The sequence below is a fragment of the Entelurus aequoreus genome, linkage group LG16 (assembly GCF_033978785.1).
Source record: "Entelurus aequoreus isolate RoL-2023_Sb linkage group LG16, RoL_Eaeq_v1.1, whole genome shotgun sequence".
NCBI classification, from domain to species: domain Eukaryota; kingdom Metazoa; phylum Chordata; class Actinopteri; order Syngnathiformes; family Syngnathidae; genus Entelurus; species Entelurus aequoreus.
The window spans coordinates 35,838,959-35,866,688 of NC_084746.1; the positions used below are offsets into that span (position 1 = coordinate 35,838,959).

Genomic DNA, 27,730 nt, shown 5'->3' on the forward strand with positions numbered 1-27,730 from the left:
TGAAAGTTGCTCGCATGCGTGTTTGCTAACCTGCTGTGAGCCTCTACCGCTTGTGATACTCCCGCGTATTAAAGGAGGAGGAGCGGAGGAGGTGGACACCCCCGAAGACTGAGGAATAGTCAAGTCATTATACACACAGCATCATAGCAGTGTGTGTGAATCTTTGTGTGTGTGTAGGGTTGTACGGTATACTGGTACTAGTATTGTACCGCGGTACTAATGAATCAAAAACAGTACTATACTCTGTTTTAAAAGTACTGGTTCCCCTTTTTTTTTTTTTACAGGCATGACAGCGCGTCGTCGTCACATCGTGACATTGCTGGTTTTCCGAGCAGAGGAGCATGTTCGGCGGCGCACAATCACGGAGTACTTACAAACAGACACAGTGTAAAGACAGAAAAGGGAAAATGGACACATTTTGGCCTAAAAACTAAGGATAAAGGTGAAGCTATATCACTGAAACGCCCACAGGAAGAGGTGCTTTTAAACATGGCTAGCAAGTTAGCAGCTAATGTCCATCCGCAATCGGCAGTGTTTTAGCTTCTTCTAAATCACTAATCCTCGCCTCCATGGTGACAGATAAAGTACGTTTCTTACAAGTATCATCCCTGCAGGACGAGGAATAGCTAAACATGCTTCACTACACACTGTAGGAGGATACAATAGCTCACCGGCGTCACAATGTAAACAAATGCCATGGGTGGATCTACACCTGAGATCCACTGTAATGATACCAAGTACAAGAGCGTATCTAGTCGATAGTACTATGATTACATCAATTTTTTATCGTCACAAAATTATTATTATTTTAATTTTTTTAATAATTCATATTATATTCATAAACTCAGGAAATACGTCCCTGGACACATGAGAACTTAAATTATGACCAATGTATGATCCTTTAATTACTTGATATCGAATCGATACCTAAATTTGGGGTATCATCCAAAACTAATGTAAAGTATCCAAACGACAGAAGAATAAGTGATTATTACATTTGAACAGAAGTGTCGATAGAACATGTTGCAACAAAAAATAACCAGAAATTAAAGGCCTACTGAAACCCACTACTACCGACCACGCAGTCTGATAGTTTATATATCAATGATGAAATCTTAACATTGCAACACATGCCAATACGGCCGGGTTAGTTTACTAAAGTGCAATTTTAAATTTCCCGCGAAATATCTGCTGAAAACGTCTTGGTATGATGACGCCGCGGATGTGACGTCACGAGTTAGACAGGACATTTTAGTCCAGCACCGCGGCCAGCTTAAAGTCGTCAGTTTTCATTGCAAAATTCCACAGTATTCTGGACATCTGTGTTGGCGAATCTGTTGCAATTTGTTCATTGCATTATGGAGAAAGAAGCTGAGCAAGCAAAGAAGAAAGTTGCCGGTGCGAAGCGGAGTATTTTGCGAGGGAAGTCAGCAACACAACACAGCCGGTGTTTCATTGTTTACATTCCCGAAAGATGCAGTCAAGATCGAAGAACTCGGACAACAGAGACTCTTACCAGGAGGACTTTGACTTCGATACACAGACGCCTGTAGAGAACTGGGACAACACCGACTCTTACCAGGATTAATTTGATTTGGATACACAGACGCAGACGCGGTACCGTGAGTACACACAGCTGTGCTTCCAAACATTTGATCACTTGCCCGTACGTGCGTGTCACGTACGTAACTTTGGTTAAATATATAAGCTTTATGAACCTTGGGTTAGGTGAACGGTCCTTTGGGCTGAGTGAGTGTGTGTGTTGTGCAGGTGTTTGAATTGTATTGGCGGGTTATATGGACGGGAGCTAGGAGCTAGGAGCTAGCATAACAAACACCTAGGTGTTTTTATGCGGGATTAATTTGTGGCATATTAAATATAAGCCTGGTTGTGTTGTGGCTAATAGAGTATATATACCGTAATTTCCGGACTATAAGCCGCACCTGACTATAAGCCGCACCAGCTAAATTTAGGGGAAAATACAGATTGCTCCATATATAAGCCGCACCCGACTATGAGCCGCAGGGTTTTGATGTGTAATTACCGTAGTATATAGGGGTTCCTGCTACCACGGAGGGGATTGTCGGGACAGAGATGACTGTTTGGGAACGCAAAGCGTCCCATTTATTAACAATAAATCTTTCAATCATTCAATCAAACTTTCACATCTTTGACATGGCGAACAGCATTCGTGCAGAGTACAAATAATACAACGGTGCAAAGTAATACAAAGTTCTCGCCTGTACGTTATCAAAATAACCAGCCTACCGGTATATGAAAAGTCAGTCTTTAATCATTGTGTCATCGTCTTCCTCCTGCGTACTAAAACCACCGGAATCCTCTTCGTCGGTGTCGGAGAAGAACAGGCCGTAAATAAGCCGCACCCTTGTATAAGCCGCAGGGACCAGAACCAGGGGAAAAAGTAGCGGCTTATAGTCCGGAAATTACGGTATATGTCTTGTGTTTATTTACTGTTGTAGTCATTCCCAGCTGAATATCAGGTCCCACCCGCGCGCTTCCAAACATGTGATCGCTTGCCCGTACGTGCGTGTCATGTACGTAACTTTGGGTAAATATACAAGCTTTATGAACCTTGGGTTAGGTGAACGGTCCTTTGGGTTGGTTGTGTTGTGGCTAATAGAGTATATTATATGTCTTGTGTTTATTTACTGTTGTAGTTATTCCCAGCTGAATATCAGGTCCCACCCGCCTCTCACAGCATCTTCCCTATCTGAATCGCTTCCACTCCCCACTAGTCCTTCACTTGCACTTTCCTCATCCACAAATCTTTCATCGTTGCTCGAATCGTCGCTTTCTCGGTCCGAATCGCTCACACTTCTGGCCGCCATCACTGTAAACAATAGGGAACTTTGCGGAAATGTACAACTGACTATGTCACGCTACTTCCGGTAGGGGCAAGGCTTTTTTTTGTCAGATACCAAAAGTTGCGATCTTTATCGTCGTTCTCTACTAAATCCTTTCAGCAAAAATATGGCAATATCGCGAAATGATCAAGTATGACACATAGAACAGATCTGCTATCCCCGTTTGAATTAAAAAATGTCATTTCAGTAGGCCTTTAACAGTAAATGAACAAGTAGATTAATAATCAATTTTTACAGCTTGTCCTCTATAATTTTGACAAAATAATACAATGATAAATGACACTAAAACACCAGCAGACAAATTAGGAGCCTTTGTTTGTTTACTTACAACTCAAAGACAAGTTGTCTAGTATGTTCACAATTTTATTCAAGGACAAAATTGTTCTTTGTCTGCAATAAGAAACATGTCTTTAATGTACCCTAAGATTTTTTGTTAAAATAAAGCCAATAATGCCATGTTTTTGTGGTCCCCTTTATTTAGAAAAGTATCGAAAAGTATCGAAATACATTTTGGTACCAGTACCAAAATATTGGTATCGAGACAACCCTAGTGTGTGTTTGTGTGTACGTGTGTGTGTGTAAGTGAGATTGGAAGTGTCTTCAGAGTGCAGCTCACCTTTTGAAGAGTGTCTCTCTGTAACTGGCTCTGTCGGAGTTTCTTCAGCAGCACCAGCTTTGCCTCCTCCATCCTCAGCTCTTCTTTCAGCTGCTTGATGATGCGCTCCCGCTCAGCCGGGCTGCTCTTCTGCACCCAACACATCACAATCAATTACTTCACACACGCCTTGCCGTTAAAAACAGCCATGTCCGATTGTTCATGCGTCCTTCACAGTGAAATGAATTAAGGATGGACTCATCTTCCGAGTCCACGCTGAATTTGGTCAATCCTACGGTATTGCAACACGATTGGTCAGGCACCCAGGCCTACACCCACTTCCTGTGTCTGTATGTGGAACTCTAGTGAAGTAAAAAGCACAACTTCTCACCATGAGGAGGTCTGTGTTCAGCTCCTTCAAGTGGCTCAGACCATTCATAGGAGGACTTGGGGAGTCATTATCTGACAGGATGATGACATCATCATCATCGTTGTCGTCGTCCCCCTCAGGAGATGGAGGGCGCTTTTCCGTTTTAATACTGCAGGAGGGAGGAAGAGTTCATATTGATCACGTGAAAAACCAGGCCACACAGGACCAAAATGGCACTATGTGTTGGTAAAATAATCAGAAAAATCAAATAAATATCACATTTTTTTAGTAAAAAAAAGTCAAAGGCCACAACAAAAAGGATACCATTAAAATCACCCTACTGAAAGGTTTCATAAATGGCTTATACTGTAGATCAGGGGTGCCCTATACATCGATCGCGAGCTACCGGTCGATAGTGGAGGGTGTGTCAGTCGATCGCCAGCCAGGCATTAAAAAATAGACCTAAAAATTTGCGATCATCAATCTTCACCAAGACGTCACTTTCGTCACTTGATTGACATTCAGGCACCCGAGGGTCTTGTGAGATGACGCTGGCTGCTGCAAGTTCATTAATAAAAAATGACCGACAGGAAGGCGAGAAACACTTTTTATTTCAACAGACTCTCGTGCCGTACCTGCCGTCAAAACTCTAAAGACTGCACAGTTCCTGTCTTCACAATAAAAGCGCTGCTTCATCCTGCTTGCGCTAACAAAATAAGAGTCTCAGAAAGGTGGCGTTCACAAGCTAGCAAGCTACGGAGTGTGCCGCCAATGTATTTCTTGTAAAGTCAATAAAACGACTATGGAAGCTGGACAAATAAGATGGCAAAAAACAACCACTATCATGTGGTATTGACAGAAAGGAGGACTTTTTTTCTACTCCATTTGAAAATGTGGACGTTATCATCACTACTGTCTGATTCCAATCAATGCAAGTCATCAGAATCAGGTAATACACAAACTTATATTCTTGTCTTCATGAAAGAAAGGAATCTATATGTGTTAAACATGCTTGTATTATCATTAAACACCTTTAACTTGTTAACAAAAACGTCTCTTTCATAAATAAATAAATATAAATTATATATATGAATGAGGTAGATCCCCTCGACTTGATCAATTGAAAAGTAGCTTCCCTGCAGAAAAAGTGTGGGCACCCCTGCTGTAGATTGATCCTAGCTTGTTTGTTTAATATTTATAAAAGAACCCCGCCTTCATATGAGCACTAAATGCACTTAACATGTGTGTAAGCCCCCCAACTGTGCTTTAACATACACTTATAAACTCTTCCTATTAGGGCTACACCGCTGAAGCTATCGATTATTTAAGTAATCGGGTAACTTTAGTTTGTTTGATTAATCAGATAAAACACACTGTAAAGCCTTGATGCGTATTTTAGGGAAAATGAACAATGATTTTTCTGCATGCCATAACCTTCAGTCTTTTTTCATCAACAGTGAAATTGCACTAACATGTGCAAACTAATAAAAATAAATAAATAAAAACTACCTGATGTTTGCCGCCACACAGATCACAGCACCCACACACCAACGCTCTCGTGTACACTCTACTGCAGGGGCCGCGCAGAAACTATGTCTGCGTATTTAAAGTTACAGACACTCCCTGAGCTTTGGATTTTATCTGTTTTTTTGTTAGTTTGTTTTTTAAACGATTTATCGAAACAACAGAATATAAATCAAAGCTTTTTCTAATTAATTTAATTGATTATTCATTTCAGCCCTACTTCCTATGCTACTTCAGACACTCTAAATCCAACGTAATTTTAACATGAAACTTCCATGTGTACTACAATCTCCTATTTCGTCAAGTGTCACTTTAAAATATGCAATGCACTAAGAGCGCACTGTATTTGTAAGTTGTAGTAAATTGTAGTTAGTAGCTATAACATGAGAATTAAGCTGCCTATAATAAAGTAATAAACCCTTTATTAGGGTAGCCTTGTTGTGCAGTGATGTAGAAATGCATTGCATCACATATTGCATGAGAGCTACATATTGGTTACCTTTATTAGCTAAATATAAAAAGGACAAAATATTAAAAAAGCCTCTCGTTGTGACGCAATGCAGTTGCACATCATTGCAGACCAGCAACTTCAAATGCAATAATACCTTATAAGTATTTGTGTCTATTTCTTGTACCCTGCCCTTGAATTGAGGGAAGTAAAGTGAATTATATTTATATAGCGCTTTTTCTATAGTGATTCAAAGCGCTTTACATATGGGAACCCATAATTTACATCTTTAAGACGCATTTAAACCAGTGTGGGTGGCACTTTATGCAGTTGGGTAAAGTGACCTGCCCAAGGACACAACGGCTGTGACTAGGATGGCGGAAGCGGGAATCGAACCTGGAACACTCAAGTTGCTAGCACAGGCGCTCTACCAACCGAGCCACCCCACCCCAATATCAAACTTTGTGACTAATTTCAAGAGGGATGGTGATTGCAACACAAATCAAAATTAAGACCATGGACTGATCCATTCCAAATGCAAGTCCAGACACCTCTTCACAATCCAGACTAAGGTAGGGCCCAACAGGGACATTTCTCTTAGATAATACAGTCTTTAGTGTACTAATGAGACGGTCATTCAGAGCCGTGCACAACCTGTTCAATCAGGGGACTTCACTTGAAGTGCATCCATTCAAATGTCAGATGTAAAATGCTCACTTTTTTTATATAACCTGCACAAAAACTGATGATGAGAATGTGTTGGAGGGACTTGTGATGACACACACAACCACAGATAATGTGTTTGTATGCAGCATCAGTCAATGCATGACGACATGCGGCCTATCTGCCTGAGCTGCCCTCTTTACACTATGTGTGCCTCTCTTCGGGGCTTAGCGCCATCATCACTTCCTGTGGATTAATCACTACTTCCAAAAAAGTCACATGACCTCAAAGTCAGCATCACGTGACTCACTTTTGCTCCAACAACAACCCCCCCCCCTTAGCCGCCCTGCTTCTTCCACCGTGGAAACCATGGCAACGTGGCCGGCTGGAACCGGTTTGTGACACACGGCTTCATTTTGTGTGTATGAGTGGACTTTTTAGGGTTCAGGTGGGTGAGCTGGGGTGAAAATGGTGGCGGACGATAGGTTAAAAGTCACTCTCTTGGGGACAACTGTAGCTTGGCCTATAGAACTTCAAAATCACAATGCATGGAATTCACTAAAAGTGTCTTCAGGGTTCTGAAAATACAGTTAAATCTATTTCGTATGTTGAAGTTTTACGCTATGTTCACTGTTTTCCACTTCAAAATAAAATGGCAAAAACTACGCATTAGTCAAATCCAAACATGCCTACAAAACAACATTTTTTTACTTTAACCATGGTCTCCTTTATTTACATCTCAACACTCATTTTATTCATAAGGAGATTAAGGGCAGCTGCTAAAAAGTGGAAACTGCAGAAAATGACACTGCAGCATCCAAACTACAAAAAAAAACAAATTAATCCAGTTTTTAACAATTGGTAGATTATAATTCTTAACTACTTGACGGTTCATTGATTATTATTATTATTATCTTAGAATTAGCATCACAATGCCTCCTCTATTGTGTGCTAACCTGCCCTGTTTTGTGTGTTGTAAGTGAGTGACAAGAAGAAAAGACTTGTTAGGGCCACCTGTTGGTTTGCATATATAAATCTTGACACCCCAAAGACCAAATAAAAAAAAAACTTTTTCTAGGATCTTATTTTCAGTTCAATACAGTAATTTCCTTACAAAAAATGCCCTGTGGTTGACTGACAACCAGGGTTTTGGGCTAAGGCAACTCAAATAGTCTTTATCCTGTGCAGACACCTTGAACAGGACTAGTGGCATAGAAAAAAGGATCAAGTAGTTTCTTACCTTTTGGAGGTGCTCATGTCCACAGGCTGCTCTCCAGTCTGAACTTCGACTTTGATGGTGGCCTTCACCTCGCCCGCAGCCAACAGGCCAGCAGAGGCTTTTGGCTCCGTCACCTGGAAGTGGTTCTTGGTGTCCATGTCTGACTCCCCCTTAAGTGCCCTGCTAGCTTTGTCATTGTATCCAGTCCGATTGTCTGAGTTCGCTTCATTGGGGACCTCGTCCTTTATTGCTAGTGCCAGGATCTGGCCTGGCCCCTCATTTGATCCAGTCTCGACCGGACTCTGGCCATCCTGTTCCAGTCCGGGGTCAGATGAAATAAGCGCCTGAGCAGTTGGTTCAGACGGGTCCAGCCTCTGTTTTTTGCTCTCGTTGTTAGCACTGGAAGATTCTGGAGGCTGGGGTAGAGCATCTTTTTCCAGCGCCCTCTTCTGGCTGCGTGTCTGGCGGACTTCCTCCTCAGACATCCCCTGCGGATAAATAAAAAAACTATTACATACGGTTTATATACACAGTAGATAGATTATTACAGACACCTCTTATTCAATATGATGCAGCACACTTCTGCAGACCTGCAAACGACAACTAGAAAAGTTTTTCTAAGTACAGTATATTCGGTGAATAGTAAGAACTGAACTGGATTTCTTGGCCACATTCTCTGGATTATAGATATGCAGGTGGCACAAACCAAATAAGTAAACCAAGGTATCTTCAGAAATGTGTACATAATTCATGCTGGGCAGTCAGATTTGGCTGAGGTTCAAAATTTTTAGTTTGATCTTACGGCGTTGTCTGGCGGACCGAAACTGACCTTGACTCATCGGTAGCGGACACAAGGGCAACTAAAATGGCCTCCAGACAAAACAAACTGGCTTAGCGTGATCATCTGACCGAGATGTGGAATTCATCTCTCAAAATTTGCTATTACTTGTCTCTTTCTCATCAAATATGCTGACCAAAAGAGACCCGTTACTGTCTGATCTCTTTGTACAACAACTGTAGCAAATGTGGCTGTGCTGAAATGGTGGCGGATGCAAACAGCTGCTTGTTCTGTCGCTCATATACGCACAAACACACGAGTGGTCCCAGTGTGCATCGGCGGACGCTCACACATTATCACTGCAACGCCCGCTCTGAATCTCTCAGGGGTCAAATCACAAATGAGGCTGAAGGAGACATTAGGTCACATGCTCATGGCTCGATAATGTACATCTTCAGTCCATATATGGATGTATGCCAGATCCTCGTTGGACGTACGTATTCACAGGGAAACATAGAACTGCTGGAATATTATTTTGAAATCGATTAACACCCACAATCATATATAAAACAATATCATCTTTTGATAAAGTTGTGCAGACCTTTCTCTACTTTTTTACTCAATGTGTCTTGTTTTGACTAGAACAATTTCAATTTAAGAGTAGAACTAAAAAGCCGACTAACATGACTTGCGGCATGAGACAACCTGTGGTCAAAGTTCACAGAAAAGGTCGTCAGCAGCAGTCAGTGAAGTACACATGTACGACTCTATTGTGCAAAGCAGACTCACCACAGATGTGTCCTTCATCATATTTATGCATACAGAACACAACCTACCCACGGTGCTGAAGCCTTTAATCTGCCCAGCGATACATGACATCAAGTGTCTTCTTTTTTTAAAGAAAATAAATTAGAATTATGGCGGTGTGCACGAAGCATTAAGCGCACTGAGGCCTTTACAGGACTCACAAAAGTCACAATACAGCAAGCCTATGGACCAATCCAACGATAACAGCTGACTAAGTTTTTTTTCCAAAAATATATACTCTTACATCACTAAGACACACATGACATGACCCTTCCCAGGATTCAGTGGGACACACAAAGCACTTTTCCTTAGAACTGGTTTAAACCAGTTGGCTAGTGCGTGTGTGTGTGTGTGTGTGCGTGTGTGTGTTGTGTGTGTGTGTGTCTGAGGGAGAAGCTGAAGCTAGTTTTAACCCTCCAGGTGCCGGATGAGACACACGGCCGCCTCTGTGGCGGCCATTATACAGTATTCGTGTGTGTGTGTGTGTGTGTGTGTGTGTGTGTGGGTGGGTGTGTATGTGTGTGTGCGTGTGTGTGTGTGTGAATACAGTGCGCTGTGATGGCATGGAGCACGTACTGTACGGTAGGAGCTGATGCTGGCGGAAGGCGTTCCACACGGAAGGGACGCAGACACGAACCCCACGACCTCAGGCCGACCCGATCTCTCTAACACGGGGTCTAAATGGCTGACAGGTTTCACATTTCATCTCCGTGGCAGTTTTTACACACATTTCCTTTGAGCCCACACACACGCGCACTAACACATATGGCGGCCCACACTACCACCCACCCACGGACATGGTATCACAAACAACAGAGGAAAGAATGCAAAGACAACAAGTCAGACATATTTCCACACAAACAATCAATGTTTCTAGAATTTTTACACAATCAGTCAAAGAATGTGTCGGTGTGCTAGCGGTGACGTGTGTACTCCCACTGGTGTGCCACCTTGTTCATTCATTTTTGATATTCTTCCCATCAGCTCTTACAAGCATGTAGTGCAAAAGTCAAGTAGCCACGCACGCGCGCGCGCACACACACACACACACACACACACACACACACACACACACACACACACACACACACACACACACACACACACACACACACACACACACACACACACACACACACACACACACACACACACACACACACACACACACTTTAGTAGCTTTTGTGCAATTACTCAGCAACACAGGCCATCAAACTGATCATGATATAATTTTTATATAAAACATATGTGAAAACAACTGTGTTGAAAATTACAGATCAGTTAATTGTTGTATTTATAAAATATATTTTAATGTTTATTTTAGAATATTCTAAAATCAACAATTCCATCCATTCCTTTTTCTACCGTTGTTTTATTTAATACCATCTTACATTAAAATACAGTATTTTGGCTGCCACGATTAAATGAGATTTGAAAATGAACATTTCAAAAAGCAGGCTTCGCTGCATATGAAATCGAGCAATTTTACAGTCGCGGCAGCAGAAAAGCAACAGTGGTTCGTCTTGAGGCTCTTGTGGCAACTATCGCCCACGCCAGAGGCCAGAGTGTATGGGCACAGGGCTCCATGATCAGACTGACCACCTCGCCGGCTGACATTAACAAAAATGTTCCAGGGCTGCTGCAGCCGATTGCCTCTTTTCACTTCCACAGAGTCTACTCTGCATGGATAAAGACCACACTGTTGTTATTGAAGGGCGACAGCAGGGCCTCAGGGATGCCCTGGAGCAGAGAGCGTTTTGCCCCCCCCCACTCTCCCAAACCATAACAACCTTCCCCACTTCAACCTCAACACTCGCCCCACCCAAAAACACACTTTGAAAACAAAATAAATCATAATTTCATTCAACAGGGCAGCAACAATGCAAAAAATGTCGACCATTTAAAAAGTAATTTTGTTCATGAATACATCTCCTTCGCGACGGGCAGTCAGTGCGAGTGCAATAGAAGTCAGTACACTTCAAGTAAGGTGCTGACAATGGTCTCTCACAAAGACGATGTGGGTTCGAGCCCCGCTCGGAGCAGTCGGAAAAAACAGAGAGAGAAAAAAAGAGCGATAGATAGAGAGATTGGCTAAAGCTATAGGCTATGTTAAGTTCAATGGCCTAGAATTAAGTGTTTTTCTGGTTCTAAATCAAATATAGTTATAGAAATGTTAGAATGAGCCTCGTTTGTTTGCAAGAAAATAATGTGTCTTTTTATAGCCACTATAACGTTAGCTAGCTCTTGTAGTAAGAGCTACCTAACGTAAGCTAACTACTTTTGCCTGACTGCTTTGATTAGCAGCACATGAGCGCGTCTTGCAGTTGCAGCGCTGGGCGTGCTGGTAGAGAACAGATCAAAACTGGTTTGGCAGTAAACAGTCAGTATTTTCATGTATGCAGAGTAAAGTTGTCTATGGTTTTTTTTTGCACGGAATTCAGGGTTTCCCCTCGACTGCCAAGATACCTGTGGCGGTGGGGGCGTGGTCACCATGACGTCATTGACTAATTTGCAATGATGATAACCATCCCTCTATCCATCTTCTACTGCTTGTCCCTCTAGGGGTCGCGTGTTCTGGAGCCTATCCCAGCATGCATTTGGGAGGAAGGCGGTGTACACCCTGGACAAGTTGCCAGCTCATTGCAGGGCCTCAATGATGATACATTATACTATAATTCTTTAAAAAGGCAAAAATACATACATTTAAAAACAAATATGTTATAATTAGTATTAACATTTATATATTTTTCATTTAGTCAAATTTTCAATTGTTGCTGCTTATTGTACAATGTACTTTGTTGAGATTTTTTCAAGTGTCTAGAGACTTTTAATGACTTTTTTAAATAAAAAACAACTAGCAACAAATCTAGCATCTTCTTCTAGTGTTATCATAAAATGTAGTCGTGTTTAGAGACTCTACTTCTGTCCCTCGATGTCCCTGACGAAAAAGGCGAGCTGCAGCAAGCAATACGTCACACTTGCTTTGCGCTCTTGCTCCAGTTGGACTTTCACTCTTTAAAAGCCGCCACTGCCCTCTTAATGTTTGCACATTTTGTAGATCGCTGTCCGCGGGTATATCTACAATATATTAAAATGACGTCAACATCGCAAACATGCTGACAACGCTCCAGACAATGGTGTGCGTTTGGTTTACATCCGGTTTCGGTAGCGCGGTTTTCAGTGATCAGAGTCTTTTTTGTTTGTAGTAACATTGGTAGTACAAGTTAAAAATAGTGTCAGAATTTGTGTGATTTCTCTTGGAGGCTACAAAATATGATATTACTTTAATTTGTCTTCACGTGTGGCGGAGCACCACATTCAATTACATTAAGAGGAAACAAGTTACTAACAGCTAGTTCTTCCAAGTCCAGTATTTGGGTCTATAACCCAAATACTACCTATTCTAATTACAACTTGCTAAAAGTATCTTGCTACAGTAATCTAAATAAATTTGCAGTGACAGTTTGATATTGTAAATATTCAAACATGGCTATTTACTTCATGTTTTTGTTTTATAGTGCAATGTTGTTTCACTTGGGTCACTTGAGTCAGACCTTTTAACCAGTGGCCTATTGGTCATGTTTCGTATCTTCTGAATCTGATACAAAAGTAATTGTTAGAGAAAACGGAAGTAACTGAACTTACAGTGAATCTACCAAATGTGTAAGTACTTTTACTGTTATTAAAAGCTGACTTGACATATTGCTGAAATTGACAAATGAATGTTTAACCGACATGTTGAAAGATGCTCTCATATCCAAACCACTGGGACAGACGCCCAGTGGTTTGTATTACAAGAAATCAAAGACTATAAATGATACAGCACAGAAACAACTTAAGAACCCTTTGGTGGCCAACATGATTGAAAAGCACTGGTCAAGTAATTTGTTGTAGTTATTGGTCCTGCTTATATTTTACATGGTTGCACTTTCCCTACACGAAAATTCCACTCATTTCTGTGCTGACCATAGATGCGCCTGGTATCACAATTATTCCTGCACTTAGAGATCCCTTCTTAGAGAATAGATATGTAAGTTGGTTTAAATGGCTTATATTGCATGTATTGGTACTGGATCTACAGTTACTGTGCATTGTATTTTTCCCCCAGGAGCACTTCTTGACCCATGTGGTGGGTCTGGCTACTTGGCTTGGAGGATAAAAAACATTCAGCGCAACACAGTGAATTTGTCAGAAGTGCTGTGAAGAAATATCACTGCTGAAACATTCAACTGGTTGATCAGTTGTAAAAGACAAGGTGAGGACCACATTTCAGTATTGTCAGTCACTGGTTCGCAATCAGGAGTCCTCATCCTCTATCTTGAATTTCTCAAAAGTCCTGCTTTGGTATGACCCTTCATTAATTCAATTAATATTACCTTTTGTGTTTTATGTAACTTTAGATTGAACAAGACTTTGCCATGATGTTTGGAGAGGATATGTGCGGCAGATTTTTGTCAAAGTGGCCCACATTCTTCAAACCCTGACATACTGTAAACATCCAGTCTGTAATGATCATGTACAAGAACTCTTGGCTGCACAAAACTCTGAAAGAGATGGTAAGTTTAACCAGTTATTCAATTCAAATGTAATGTTCAATATTCTGCTATCTTATAGTTTCCTGCTTTGCTATAGTCTTAGGCTGGGACAGTGACCTCTCAAGCATTCCAATTTTGGTTCGAAAACTTCCGGCTACTTCCAAACGACATGAGAAGAGAGCAAAAATGAGTTCCTCCCAAGCTATAAACCATCTTGCAAGATATATGCAGGTAAGTTGTTTTACAGTTGTGTTTATTCTCAAGTGCAGTTGCAACTAGGGCTGCAGCTATCGATTATTCTAGTGATCGAGTAATCTATCGATGACTTTGTTCGACTCACTGGGTAATTGGATTAAACACACTCAATGCGTATTCCTCTGCTTTCCATAAACTTCATTCTATTTTTCTAATAAACGCACACCTTCAACATTGATATTGTCCCGATATGTGTGCATTAATAAAAATGAAAGATAAAATATAACTATCCAGTTTGTTGCCACACAGATCATCGCACCCACGCACCACCACTCTCATGTATGCTCTACTGCAGCAGCCATACAGAAACGATGTTAGCGTATTTAAAGTTCAAATCACTTCATGCGGTCAGAACTTCATTGATTATATTACTTGTACTTATTAAACAATTCATCGAAGCAACAGAATGTAAATTTAAAGCTTCCTTCTTTTTGTTTTTTTCGATTTAATCGTTGCAGTCCTAGTTGCAACACAACTTGACCAATTCCAACTTACACTGAATACATAACAATTGTGTCACATCACCTGTACGTCTACTGCAACAAATATAACTCAAAGTCAATTTATCGGTTTACACTAGCTTAATTAGTTTTCTGCACATCTGTGTCTCTGCAGTAAAAGACAACAAGTAGCCTAATTTTGACTAATGATGCAGCGGCATGAATGAAAATGAAAACAAGAAAATTGTCTCGTGTATATAAAAGTACAAAATGTCCTCCATCCAATGAGACATTGTTACTGTATCATTTAACAGCCCTCGGCAAATTCACATCACCACATTAAAGAAACACAAAGTGCAGCTGGGTGAATTTCGGTGCACCTTGCCCCCACGCAAACTGCTTTGAGCCGCTACAAGTTGTCCTCATGCCAACGGGGGAGAAGGGGGAGTTTTGAGTGCTTCTGATGCCGATATAGGGCCGAGTCAGGCTACGGATGATCAAACAAGTACACCTGTTTTGCATTTAGTCAACAACCTAATGGTTCTGGCTTACTGTGGACGCACACAGTTTGTAATATTGGTTTTGATGGCGGCACAGCGTAGTCAGTGAAAATTATAGGTTATAATATAATATAAATGTTGCAGATTGCTTTCCAGGTCAGGCGTCTGAATAGAACAGTGTATTGAAAACCTTATTTACAATCTTTACAGCAAACATAATCACCACAACACTTAGGATACCGTTGTAAGACATAACTCTTGTAGTTAAGAGGGGCTTTTAGTTGGTGCTTTTACTCAACATCCATTTTTAAATTGCATTGCATTTAAATTCATCAATATTTTTACAGATTGGAACCAGTGTTGAAACTTTTCTTGCCGGGGTAGACCCAGGACAGCCGTCCCTTCCATGTGTGGGGGAAGGCACAAACATTTTGCAGCTTTCCATGAACTATTCAACATTCACGTCTTCAGTTTAAACTACCAAGAGTCTCTCGTCAACAGCGACACCTTCACCCAGACCACAGTGTTCAACATAGACATTGGAAGTGCAAAGGAAAGTCTCAGAGTGAATGGAACTCAGCGCAAGACTTCTAAACAAGGACACCTATGGTGATGCAGTGTTTGTCTTCCATCTGTACGGAACACGACATAAGTACCGCATTGCTTTTTCAACATTTAAGACAACATCATGCTTTGCAACTGCAATGTAGACAACAAGTATCAAGGGTATATTTTTGTTTATAATAGGGTTTCAGGGAACACCTTGTTCATTTAAACACAAACAGTTGATAATGTGAATTATTTTTTTAATATGGACACTATAGTTGAAAGTGTTGAGCCATCAACATTTAAAGGGGCACAGCACTTTTTTGGGAATTTTGCCTATTGTTCACAATCATTACAAAGACATGATGACAGATGGATTTTTTTTTTAATGCATTCTAACTTGTAAATACAGTAAACGTAAATAAGAGTCCATTTACAGGTCCTGTATTTCGCCCATAAAATCTAATAATTATTAAAAAAACGCCAACAATACTCTATTTACTTTTTGTGAATTAAATATTAACCAAGTATTAGTGATATTGTTATTATTAGCGCTAACGCAGACAAACTATTTATAACGGCGCCGTGATCACAATTGTACAATTTCGACATGATTAACTGGCGAAGTGTTTCCTTGCTTCCTTGCTCCCTGAAAGTTTATTGTAGATCTTAAATCATGCATCTCACCTGGACAGAAGAAGTCTCAGGACGTATTCCGACAGGTTGGTACAGTTTGACAGCCATTTAGGAACCGGAAATGGCAAGAACGACACGAAAAGATGCTTGATTCCCGTCCCCCATCCTGTTTATTCGTGAGGATTGTGTTCATTCATCATCTAAATGGGAATATATGAACATCCTACCAGTCTGCATCCTAATGACAGCAGACATTTTACAGTGAGTGATGTTTTATTATGTTTGTTGGCTCTTATTAGTGAGTTGTAATCAGTGATGGTGAAAAAAACGTGATGCGTTTTTAAATGAAATGTGCTGCGTATGCTTCAAATGATCAAAATACGTAACTATTAAATATTATAAATGCACCCGTTACTACATTACATTTATACTTACATCATGTATATAAAACCTCAGTAGATGTGTTTGGATGTTTTTTAAGGGCTTTATAGGCAGAAAATTGAGCGGCTCCCATAGGCTTCATTGTAAGCGGACTTTTGATCGCATTTATTTAATATTTAGAATGCAAAAAAAAAAAAAATCCATCGTCATGTCTCTCATAATGATTGTGAACAATAGGCAAAATTCCAAAAAAAGTGCAGTTCCCCTTTAAGTTTATAGTCAAATTCCTGTAAAATCTACATTTGTTTTGTGGTTATTTTGGTAGCCAATGTTTAACAACAGTAAGTTATGTGATAGTTTTTGTGGGCCTAACAACATGAAAACATTTTTTACAGTGACATACGTGAAGGTAGAGTATTCAAAAGCACTGCATTATATTACCAGAAAAAACACGCTCTACAGAGTCAACTTGGATGAAAAAATATATGTTGTACCCAGTTGCCATACCTGGCTTTGATGGTGGCTGTTACTGTAAAGCAGTGGTCCCCAACCACCGGGCCACGACCCGGTATCGGTCCGTGGACCGATTGGTACCGGGCCGCATAAGAAATTAATTTATTTTTTTTAATTAAATCAACAAAAAAAACACAATATATGCATTATATATCAATACAGTCTGCAGGGATACAGTCCGTAAGCACACATGATTGTATTTCTTTATGATAAAAAAAAGGAAAAAAAAGAAAATACCAGGCGACAGGTGTGGACGCCTGCAGAACATGCTGCTTTGCTTGTCTCCCCGGAGTCCCACGTGCAGGACTAACGGCTAACCATCATGCTAAATAGAGTCTGGAGACACTTTTACATCGAGAAGTCCTCCCCATTGAAAGTCATGCACCTCCTGCCTCCGCATATGTGTATGAGTCCAGGTTAACGCAGAGATGTAATTGGGCATTGAAGGACTCCCCCTGAGTACACTTGTTACACTAAAGGTATACGTTAGTATTTTGTCATATGTTAGACATGTTTCACACTATAAATGATTAAATGAATGGTGAGGTCAAGCGGGGGTGTCCAATGGATGACAAGCGGGCCACCCGCAGAACGTGGCAATTTTTCAATGCCCTCGAAAAAAACTCCCATCAAAAATGGATAAATAGAGCATGGATAAATGCATCATATAATGAGAACAAGATAAAATGTGTAAACTAATAATGCACAAAAACTCTAAAATATATCTTTTAATATAGAGATTACCTTTATTAAGCCTTTTTAATAGACTATTTTATTACAAATTACAAAATTATGTTACATTCACGCATGTCCCCAACCCCCAACCTTCGGGACCCCATTATGACAAGAAGTAGGGAAACACTAACTTTTACCAAAAATAATGAATAATAGTGATTAATAATCCTGTTTTCAATATTGATAAAAATATTCACGATAATTATTTTGGCCACAACCGTGCAGCCCTACCGCAAGTGAATCTTATATCTCATAATTAATACGCTTTTTTTCTTTTTCTTTTTTTACATTTTATTTAATTTTATTTAAGTTAATTTGATAGAAATAGTGTATAGATATCATTTTATAGTTATATATAATTTCCTGCAAAAAATATAATATATGGACTTTCTTGATACAGTTTTAACAATGAAAGATTTAACCACTGATTATTTTTCCTCTACAAACAGAAACTAGTTCAGAAAGAATCTAAAGCGCCTCTGCTGGTTGCAGCCAAGAAGTGCACTCCATTCTGCCTCAACCCGTCCAGTCAAACCTTCCAAAGGACAGAAAATATGAGCTACGCCACTATCAGTGCTGCGTGCATCGACAACTGTCATGATTTCGGCTCCTGCTTTGAGGAGACTGCCTTTTTGCCAGCCCACTAATCTTTCACTCAATTGCTCAAACTTTCTCTCAATCCTCCTCCATTTACAGTATGTGTGGAACACGGTGTTTTCACCTCCTCTTTCTGAGCTCCTGTCCAAATATAGTGAAATGTTTCAGTAGATTCGCTTTGGGACAGCCACAACAAGACACACCTTAAAAAGAGATGATCTGCTACCTGTATAGAGTGGAACCTCCGAAGTCGAATGCCACTATAGTGGAACAGTGTTTCCCATAAACTGCCAAGATACCTGTGGCGGCGGGGGCGTGGCTATGGGCGTGGTCACCATGACATCATCAAGTAATTTGCATAATTTACTACAATGATATGATTTTCTTTAAAAAGGCTCAAAAAATGTATACTTACTAATTAATAATAACATTTTGTTTTAAACGTCCGTCCGTCCATCCATCCATCCATCCATCCATTTTACAATATAATTACAAAACTTTATGTACATATTTATATACAGATTTGAACAATAAGTTATTCACTGAAATATATTTATTAATTGTGGTTCTTACAAAAAATATATCTTATAAAAATATAAAAGCTAAAATGTCTCTTAAAGCTCTGCCCCTTTAATTAGTGCATACTAAATAATTTAACTTTAGCCTACTACTACAACCATACTATTTACCAGCAACATAAAGTGAAACAGAGGCAGAGGTGTCCTGCCACAGTCAGTAACAAATAAAAAGAAAACAGTAGTGGTGGTATATAGACACAGAGCTTCATCAAACATCTGATCCACTGAACAAAGAGCTCCAAAAATCTTGATTCTACACTTCTCTTTTGTAAAGTAAATCTGAACAGCCGATATGGGCATCTACATCAACTATATGATTTGCCTGAGAAGCTGGACAGGACAAAAAAAATAATAATAAAAAAAATAAAATAAACAAAAAACAAAAAAAACAAAAAAACATTTTTTTGTGGCGGCCTTAATTCTTTTGTGGCGGGCCGCAACAAATAAATGAATGTGTGGGAAACACTGTGGAATTCAACCAAATGTTTGGGGGGAAACATGCACAAAACTTCAGAGTTTGAACCGCCAGCATAATTGAACAACACCTCAGTTTAGCAAGCCTCAAAATGATCAATTCTGTGTGCACGCAACAAAACAAGAGTAATATACATGCAGAGTATTAAAGGGTCTGTTTGCAACATTTACCGTATATTTTGGACTATAAGGCGAACTTAAAATCCTTTAATTTTCTCAAAACACGACAGTGCGCCTTATAACTCGGTGAGCCTAATGTACGGAATAATTTTGGTTGTGCTTACCGACATCGAAGCTATTTTGTTTGGTGCATGGTGAAATGATAAGTGTAACCAGTAGATGGCAGTCACACATAAGAGAGACGTGTAGACTGCAATATGACTCGAGTGAACAACACCAACATTTTATATAAATCTTTCATTGAAAATATAGAACATTACACACGGCGCTCAAAAATCTATCAAAATGTTTTAGTACGACTTTGGTAAGTTATGAAGCCGCACCGCTTGATGGATTGTACTGTGCTTCAACATACGAGTATTATTATGGTGTGTGTATATGGTAAGACATATCATCTGGCGTTTTGTTTCGCAATATTATGCAAAAGCAACTTTTCTTACCTTCTGGTACCTGCTGATCTGTATAAGTCCTGAAAATGTGCGTGTGTCCGCCTTTGTAGTCGGTACCGACACCGTAGTCGATAAGCTTCTTCTTTTTCTCTATCTTCTTGTTATGGGACATTTATCGTCCGCTGTTGCCATTTCTAATACAAAGTAGTGTAAAGTTCTTACTTATATCGGTCAGTAAACTCTGGTGTACCAGTGTAGTGAATTTATATTATTCACCCAAGGAACTTTAGTTATTAGAGAGTTCCGGTCGGACGTTTTTTTTACAGGACACATTTCGTTGTTGTTGCACTAGTGAGCCACGGATGAGAAGATGCTGCTCCGTTATTGATTGAAGTAAAGTCTGAATGTCATTAAAACAGTTAACTCCATCTTTTGACACTTCTTCCATTCCCGTCGTTGCACGCTACACTGCTACAACAAAGATGACGGAGACAAGACGCTGCCGAAGGTGAGCCACGTAAATAAGACCGCCCACAAAATGGCGCATCCTGAAGCGACTGTCAGAAAGCGGCCTGAAGATGATCTGTAAAACATAATCTATGCAACATTTTGACCAAATAACCATCATTACATGTTATGTAGACCACAAGGAAATGTTTTAAATTTAGAAAAAAATAACAATATGACCCCTTTAATGCGCCTTATAATCCGGTGCGCCTTTTGTAAGAAAATAGACCTGACTAGACCCGCTCATTGGCAGTGCACCCTATAATCCGGTGCGCCCTATATTCCGGAAAATACGGTACACAAATGCCAAGAGGGCACTGTCACGCCAAATTTCTTCCCCCTACAAAAACCTCCCCCCCCCCCCCATTTACTTCCGGGGCTGCATCCAATTAAATCACAAAGTTGCCGGGGGTCCTTAACCTAGACGCGACTGTCCTGTTTCGCGCCTGTACAAAAAAAAAACAATACCGTAATTTCCGGACTATAAGCCGCACCTGACTATAAGCCGCACCAGCTAAATTTAGGGGAAAATACAGATTGATCCATATATAAGCCGCACCCGACTATAAGCCGCAGGGTTTTGATGTGTAATTACCGTAGTATATAGGGGATCCTGCTACCACGGAGGGGATTGTCGGGACAGAGATGACTGTTTGGGAACGCAAAGCGTCCCATTTATTAACAATAAATCTTTCAATCATTCAATCAAACTTTCACATCTTTGACATGGCGAACAGCATTCGTGCAGTGTACAAATAATACAACGGTGCAAAGTAATGCAAAGTGCTCGCCTGTACGTTATCAAAATAACCAGCCTACCGGTATATGAAAAGTCAGTCTTTAATCATTGTGTCATCGTCTTCCTCCTGCGTACTAAAACCACCGAAATCCTCTTCGTCGGTGTCGGAGAAGAACAGGCCGTAAATAAGCCGCACCCTTGTATAAGCCGCAGGGACCAGAACGAGGGGAAAAAGTAGCGGCTTATAGTCCGGAAATTACGGTAATCGATTTCTTCAGATTCCAGCAGCTGTCAAAGACGAAGTATCCTTCCAGCGACGGGCAGTCAAAGCCGAAGTGCTATCGATCGCTGTCAATGACGTAAGAGATAACATGACCACGGAAGTAAATGGGGGGGGGGGGGGTTTGTAGGGGGAAGAAATTTGGCGTGACAGCACCAACAGTCCGATGTATTTTACACAGCATAGCCGTCCTCGTACATAACATGCACTAGCATTAGCTTTAGTCGTTGTTAGCTAATAATAGCGATTTGGATAGCTAGCGTTGGCTGTCTTTAAATGTATATTCTATCATAACAACAACATGACTGCAAATTGTTTGTTGCTTCTCTTGGGACTGCTTTTGTACGTGTTGGTCCATCCATCCATTCATTTTCTACCACTTGTCCCTTACGAGGTCGCGGGAGGTGCTTCACACGAGCGGAAGGCAGGGTACACCCTGGACAAGTCGCCACCTCATCGCAGGGCCAACACATATAGACAGACAACATTCAGCGAACAATTCATTCTCTATTGCCAATTTACTGTAGCCAATCAACCTATCCCCAGGTGCATGTGTTTGGAGGTGGGAGAAAGCCGGAGGACCTGGAGGGAACCCACGCAGTCACGGGGAGAACATGCAAACTCCACACAGAAAGATCCAGAGCCCAGGTTCGAACCCAGGACATTTGTATTGTGAGGCACCCACACTAACCCCTTTTTCTATCGTGCTGCCTTGTACGTGTTAGTGTTGTTCTATTTTTTGCTTTGAAAAATGTTACTGTGAGGAAGTTGCAAGCAGCACCTTTTAAGTTCTTTGTCCATTTTTTTTGTTATTTTTACATTTCATTTGTGGTTAACTCCAAAGTGTCTACTGTATTTAATCAAATTGCCCTATAATGCCTATACTTACAGTATGCACAACAGCTTCCAGCACAAAGACAACCTCAATCTGCGTTGGCTGTAATCAGCGATATAGCGTTTTATAGTAAGTGGAGCGCAACAACGCTAAAAAGAGTCCATCATCACACGTAGCATTAGAAAACCTTCTCCACTCTTCTGTTATTTGTCTCGACACAAAAGCCATCTGACCTCCATTATTTTCCCGACAATGCCTCAGTGATTGTTTGTGCTGCTGTTTGCATAAAATGTTACTTCTAGATGGCAGTAACATCTCTAAAGTGTACGCCACCTCACCATCCCCAAATGGAATGCAGATGTCATCTAATAGTTAAATTACCTTGCCGTAATTACAACCCATTACAATGACTTGCATGGTACAGTAGACAACTTTAGAACAACAATGATACGCTGAAGAATCGACAGAAAAAAATACATACCCTTATCATAATCAATATCAAACATCTATTTTAATGCTTTCCTTTCGAAATCAAACTGGTGTAGGTGTAGGCTTCTGCCGTTTTTGTCTTCCTGTGAAATTGGAAGTTCTTACTCAAAGATGTCAAGTGTTTGTTTGTGGCTAATCTGCTAATTTGGCGCAGGAACTTGGCCCCCTCTCGACATTATATTATGTACACCTGCAAAATCTAATATGATATTAAAATTACTTGGTCTCAGTTTTGCGCTAGTACAAGAATAATACAAATAAATCCAGATATCATGTTTGGCAACTTAAACTTGAGCGAAAACTATTAAAGTGTTACAGTATATTGCTACAAAGGCAGGTGATGCCTCATACCTGAGATATTATGCAATACAACCTTATTATTTCATCAGAAGGACAAACATTGCCACAGCTTAAGTTAAACACCAAGAATATCTGCTGCCTGAAGAAAATGCTGCCTGAGCTTTTAGTCAACACAACATGAGCACACACCGGCTTCTGTTATACGTAACACTCTGGTATTTAAAATAGTTAATCCTTCAATCAGACATCCGCAACATTTGTTTAAACTGGCTTGAAACAACGCTTACATGCGCACATTAATCAAATTCCTGCCATAATTTCGTTCTCTCCGTGTTTTCACATTTTTCTGTGAAGTAATGTTATGTTAAATGCATTTATTAATTATACGTCAATCACCCCCGTGATCTTGAACGGGACAAGCGGTAGAGAATGGATGGATGGATGGACTGAATTGTTGTGTAATATGGGCATTTCATTCTTACTTCACTAAATAAAGTTGATTAATCAGATTATTTATCATATTTTTAACAACTTTATTTAGTGTCGAGAGGCAAAGATATTTTATTGTATATCAACCACTATTATAGACTGACTGACTAACTATGCCCTTGTGAATATTTCGTAGTTCTGCATCAGGCTTGAGTTTGTGCAATTGTCCGGCGAAACCCTAGAGGTGGTGTTCTCTGGTAAGTCAATCGCTTGTTAGCTTCCTTTGCCGCGAGTGAACAGTGGTGACTAAAGAGTGACAGAGATTGTTATTGCAGCTGGAATTAAGGGTTTTTTGCAAGATGTTGAGAAGACGCTCATGAGGGTGGGATGTACATTCTCTGAGCGAGTCGTATACACACTGGGTTTGTTGTACTGAACGCCGAAACAACTCAGACCCAGAAATATAAACTTTTCCGACTCCAACGCGCTCCCAATTTTTTTTTTTTTACAACACCTCTTTGTTGGAGTTAAGTGTTAAGAGAAAACAATTTGTATGGGGCCGGTATATCTGATTTTTAGAAACACTAATACAAAAACTCACAATAATGTCTGATTGAATGCTTAAAACGTTATGACAGATCACCTTAAAAAATGGAATGGAATTTTTTTATTTTTTTGAATGTACATGAAAATAAAGAATGTGGGATTTACAATATTAACTATGAATGATAAAACACTGAATATTGACAACATATGAATGCCACACCCCTCTCGATCGACATATTTTACAATAAAGCGAAACGCAACAAAAATGCAACAAACACAGCGAACTATGAACGCGAAGGGGAAAAAAACCCCACCTAAGATCTGTTATATCTGATGTATCACTAAGCTTTAGAACTTTGCTGTAAAAATCTCCTTCCGCATCTGTCCCTGACACCCGCATTTCAGGCTGGCTGCTCTGGAAACACTCTGTGGAAACGCTCCCCACTCACACTGCTTGGTGCATCGTCTGAGCTGCTGTGACGTAGATTACCATAGTAAATAGTATATCATGCAAAAGCGCAGATTCCAACCATTGAAATACTTTGTATAGTTCAAGACTTCTTCCTCACCTATGGTCATGAGCTTTGGGTTATGACCGAAAGGACAAGATCACGGGTACAAGCGGCCGAAATGAGTTTCCTCCGCCGGGTGGCGGGGCGCTCCCTTAGAGATAGGGTGAGAAGCTCTGCCATCCGGAAGGAGCTCAAAGTAAAGCCGCTGCTACTCTACATCGAAAGGAGTCAGATGAGCTGGTTCGGACATCTGGTCAGGATGCCTTCCGAACGCCTCCCTAGGGAGGTGTTTAGGGCATGTCTGACCGGTAGGAGGCCACGGGGAAGACCCAGGACACGTTGGGAAGACTTTGTCTCCCGGCTGGCCTGGGAACGCCTCGGGATCCCCCGGGAAGAGCTGGACGACGTGGCTGGGGAGAGGGAAGTCTGGGCTTCCCTGCTTAGGCTGCTGCCCCAGCGACCCAACCTCGGATAAGTGGAAGAAGATGGATGGATGGATGGCTGGAGTTCAAGACTTACGGTCATTTGAAAACATCACTGCACATCATGATGGCAGCTACAGTTATCTTAAAGATTTTTTAAAAATTATTAGGGAATGTCCGGTGGGCCAGATTGAAAAGTTTAACTAAATTAATTTGCCCAGGTCTGGTCTAGGGGAAACCCTGATGGTTGTACGTTTGTATATGGACGTTTAATTCTTACACCACAAAACAAAGTACGAATAACGATCTTGCTTGTGGATGATTCGAATGAATGAAATTGAGGCAGAAATGTACACCCTGGACAAGTGGCTACCTTATCACAGGGCCTACACAGATAGACAGACAACCATTCACACTCACATACACACACTAGGGCCAATTTCGTTTCAGGAGTTATCCGGGACTGCGTGGGTTCCCTCCGGGTACTCCGGCTTCCTCCCACCTCCAAAGACACGCACCTGGGGATAGGTTGATTGGCAACACTAAATTGGCTCCAGCACCCCCCGTGACCCCGAAAGGGACAAACGGTAGAAAATGGATGGATGGAGTTATCCGGCTTAATATAGACAGGGCCTTGGTGTTGCCTATAAGCCTATCCCCAGATGCATGTCTACCGCTATGTGTTATTGTAGTCTACTGACTAACGAAACATACACACATTACTTATTATTTCCGTGTTGTAAATTGGCCTGGATGTGCTGGTGTCATGTCACATATTTAAAGTGACTTCTTTGAGAACATTCTGATACGATACTGTACATTAAAAATATTTTGATCTATTCGTTCAGCTTCTATATTTTTACTTTGTATGCTTTTGAACAAAAACAGTTCCTACCACCGCCCGGCTGGGTCTTTGCCTGTTAATAATGTTGTAAAAAGCGGCATCTTTGACCCCCACGGAGATTTACAGATAACTCAGTGCATGCCGGAGAGATCTGGTTTCCAGTCGCATTGTCTAAGTGTGTTAATCCGATTTTTAAAACGTCAAACACGATGAGATTAAGCTGTTTCCATTTGTTGTAAAAAAAAATCTTATTTTGAACCAAATTATTTGAGCAATCCGAACATACTGAGTGAGCAAGTACAACACTCGTCGATCATTTGCTTACTAGCCTTCTTCGTTGCAAGTGAACCACGACATTCAAAAAGAGAGAGTGTGTTATTGAAGCTGGAACTAAACAAAGTGTCTATTTTATTGCAAAGGTTGATCTGAAGGTGGGCTGTGTGCCCACTGAGCGAGTCGTATACACACACAGGAAATAATGTTCCAAACGCTGACCAATCACAGCTCTCACGGCAGAGGTTTGTTGTTCTTGGAGGTGCATGTCATGATATTCGCGTAGTAGGAATGTAGCGATTGTATAATGATAAACCGCGATATAATTCTCGACCATTACCACAAGTTGAAAGACAATAGCTAGCTAGCTCAAATGCTAACATGACAGATTAAAATGTTTAAATTAAAACGTGGTTAAAAGATTTCAGTGTGTGTTAAAGTACTTTCTATTAACATTCAACAACACTGTGATAATGATTACAACAGTGATAATGTGGTCATAATAACCGTGATATGAAATGTTCATATAATTACATCCGTAGCGCCTTAGCACGTAGCATACACAAGGGCTTCGATGCTGGAGCATAACCTGCCTTAAAAAGGTCATGTTGTGATTTTTTTCCTAATTTTAAAATACTTACTTGTTTGTCTACATGACATGTACCGGTAATGCTGGTGCTTTGGTCAAAATGTTGCATAGATTTCGTTTTACAGACCACCTTCAAGCCACTTTCTGACCGTCTCTCCAGGGGTCCAATGGTGCAAAACCACCTTTTCTTACCTGATGGGAACTGCTTTCGTGTATTTGGGATCCCTATAAATCCCAAATTTTTTAAATCAAACAATACAGGTAGCCAAAATAGCATGTTAGCATTGATAAGCTTGCAGTCATGGTTAGACAAAATATGCCTGATAAGCACTCCAGCAAATCTATAAAATCAACAAAGTTCACCTTTGTGCATTCACGCACAGTATAAAACGTTTGGTGGACATTGCGGATGTATTTACAAAATAATCTTGCCTTCCTTCATACTTCCTCCAAAAGAACCGTTTGGAATTTGCCCTGTCCTGTGACGTTTTCTAACCTGTGACGTCTGCGGATATCTCCATATATGGTAGAAATTTACACAAAGACCTTTGTGCGAGTCTGATGCTGTGGTCAATAAGCTCTTTTTTCCATATTTTCTTGTTGTGGGTCATCCTCCGCTGTTGCCATTTCTAATACAAAGTAGTGTATAGTTCTAACTTATATCTGTCAGTAAACTCGATTTGAAAGCTCTAAAACTACAACATGGCTGACGGGGAGAAGAAGCAGTGAAAGTGGAGTCATAAGACCGCCCACAAAACTGCGCAATCCTGAAGAGACGGTCAGGAAGCAGCTTGAAGACAGTCTGTAAATCACCATTACCTCCCTACTTGGCACTCAGCATCAAGGGTTGGAAATGGGGATTATATCACCAAAAATGATTCCCGGGCGCGGCCACCGCTGCTGCTCACTGCTCTCCT

The 27,730-nt window shown here is 40.6% G+C and overlaps 1 protein-coding gene and 1 long non-coding RNA gene across 7 annotated transcripts in view; one reads left to right on the forward strand and one right to left on the reverse strand.

The window, feature by feature from the left end:
- LOC133630899 (transcriptional repressor p66-alpha-like) overlaps positions 1 to 27,730 on the reverse strand; it is a 43,504-nt gene that overhangs the window by 11,424 nt on the left and 4,350 nt on the right. For 5 of the 6 annotated variants that reach the window (XM_062022733.1, XM_062022732.1, XM_062022731.1 and 2 more), the window contains exons 2-5: positions 7,726 to 8,192; positions 3,872 to 4,019; positions 3,502 to 3,630; positions 31 to 108 (exon numbers count right to left, since the gene is read on the reverse strand). In XM_062022733.1, coding sequence (XP_061878717.1) covers positions 31 to 108; positions 3,502 to 3,630; positions 3,872 to 4,019; positions 7,726 to 8,189 — 819 coding nt within the window. In that variant the 5' untranslated portion in view covers positions 8,190 to 8,192. Of the gene's footprint in view, positions 1 to 30; positions 109 to 3,501; positions 3,631 to 3,871; positions 4,020 to 7,725; positions 8,193 to 9,318; positions 9,461 to 27,730 lie in introns of those variants that run through there. The other variant, XM_062022734.1, reaches the window with a different exon arrangement.
- On the forward strand, positions 13,709 to 16,461 carry LOC133631345 (uncharacterized). The gene is made up of 3 exons (XR_009821449.1): positions 13,709 to 13,845; positions 13,922 to 14,055; positions 15,367 to 16,461. It is a non-coding gene; the product is annotated as an uncharacterized LOC133631345 (long non-coding RNA).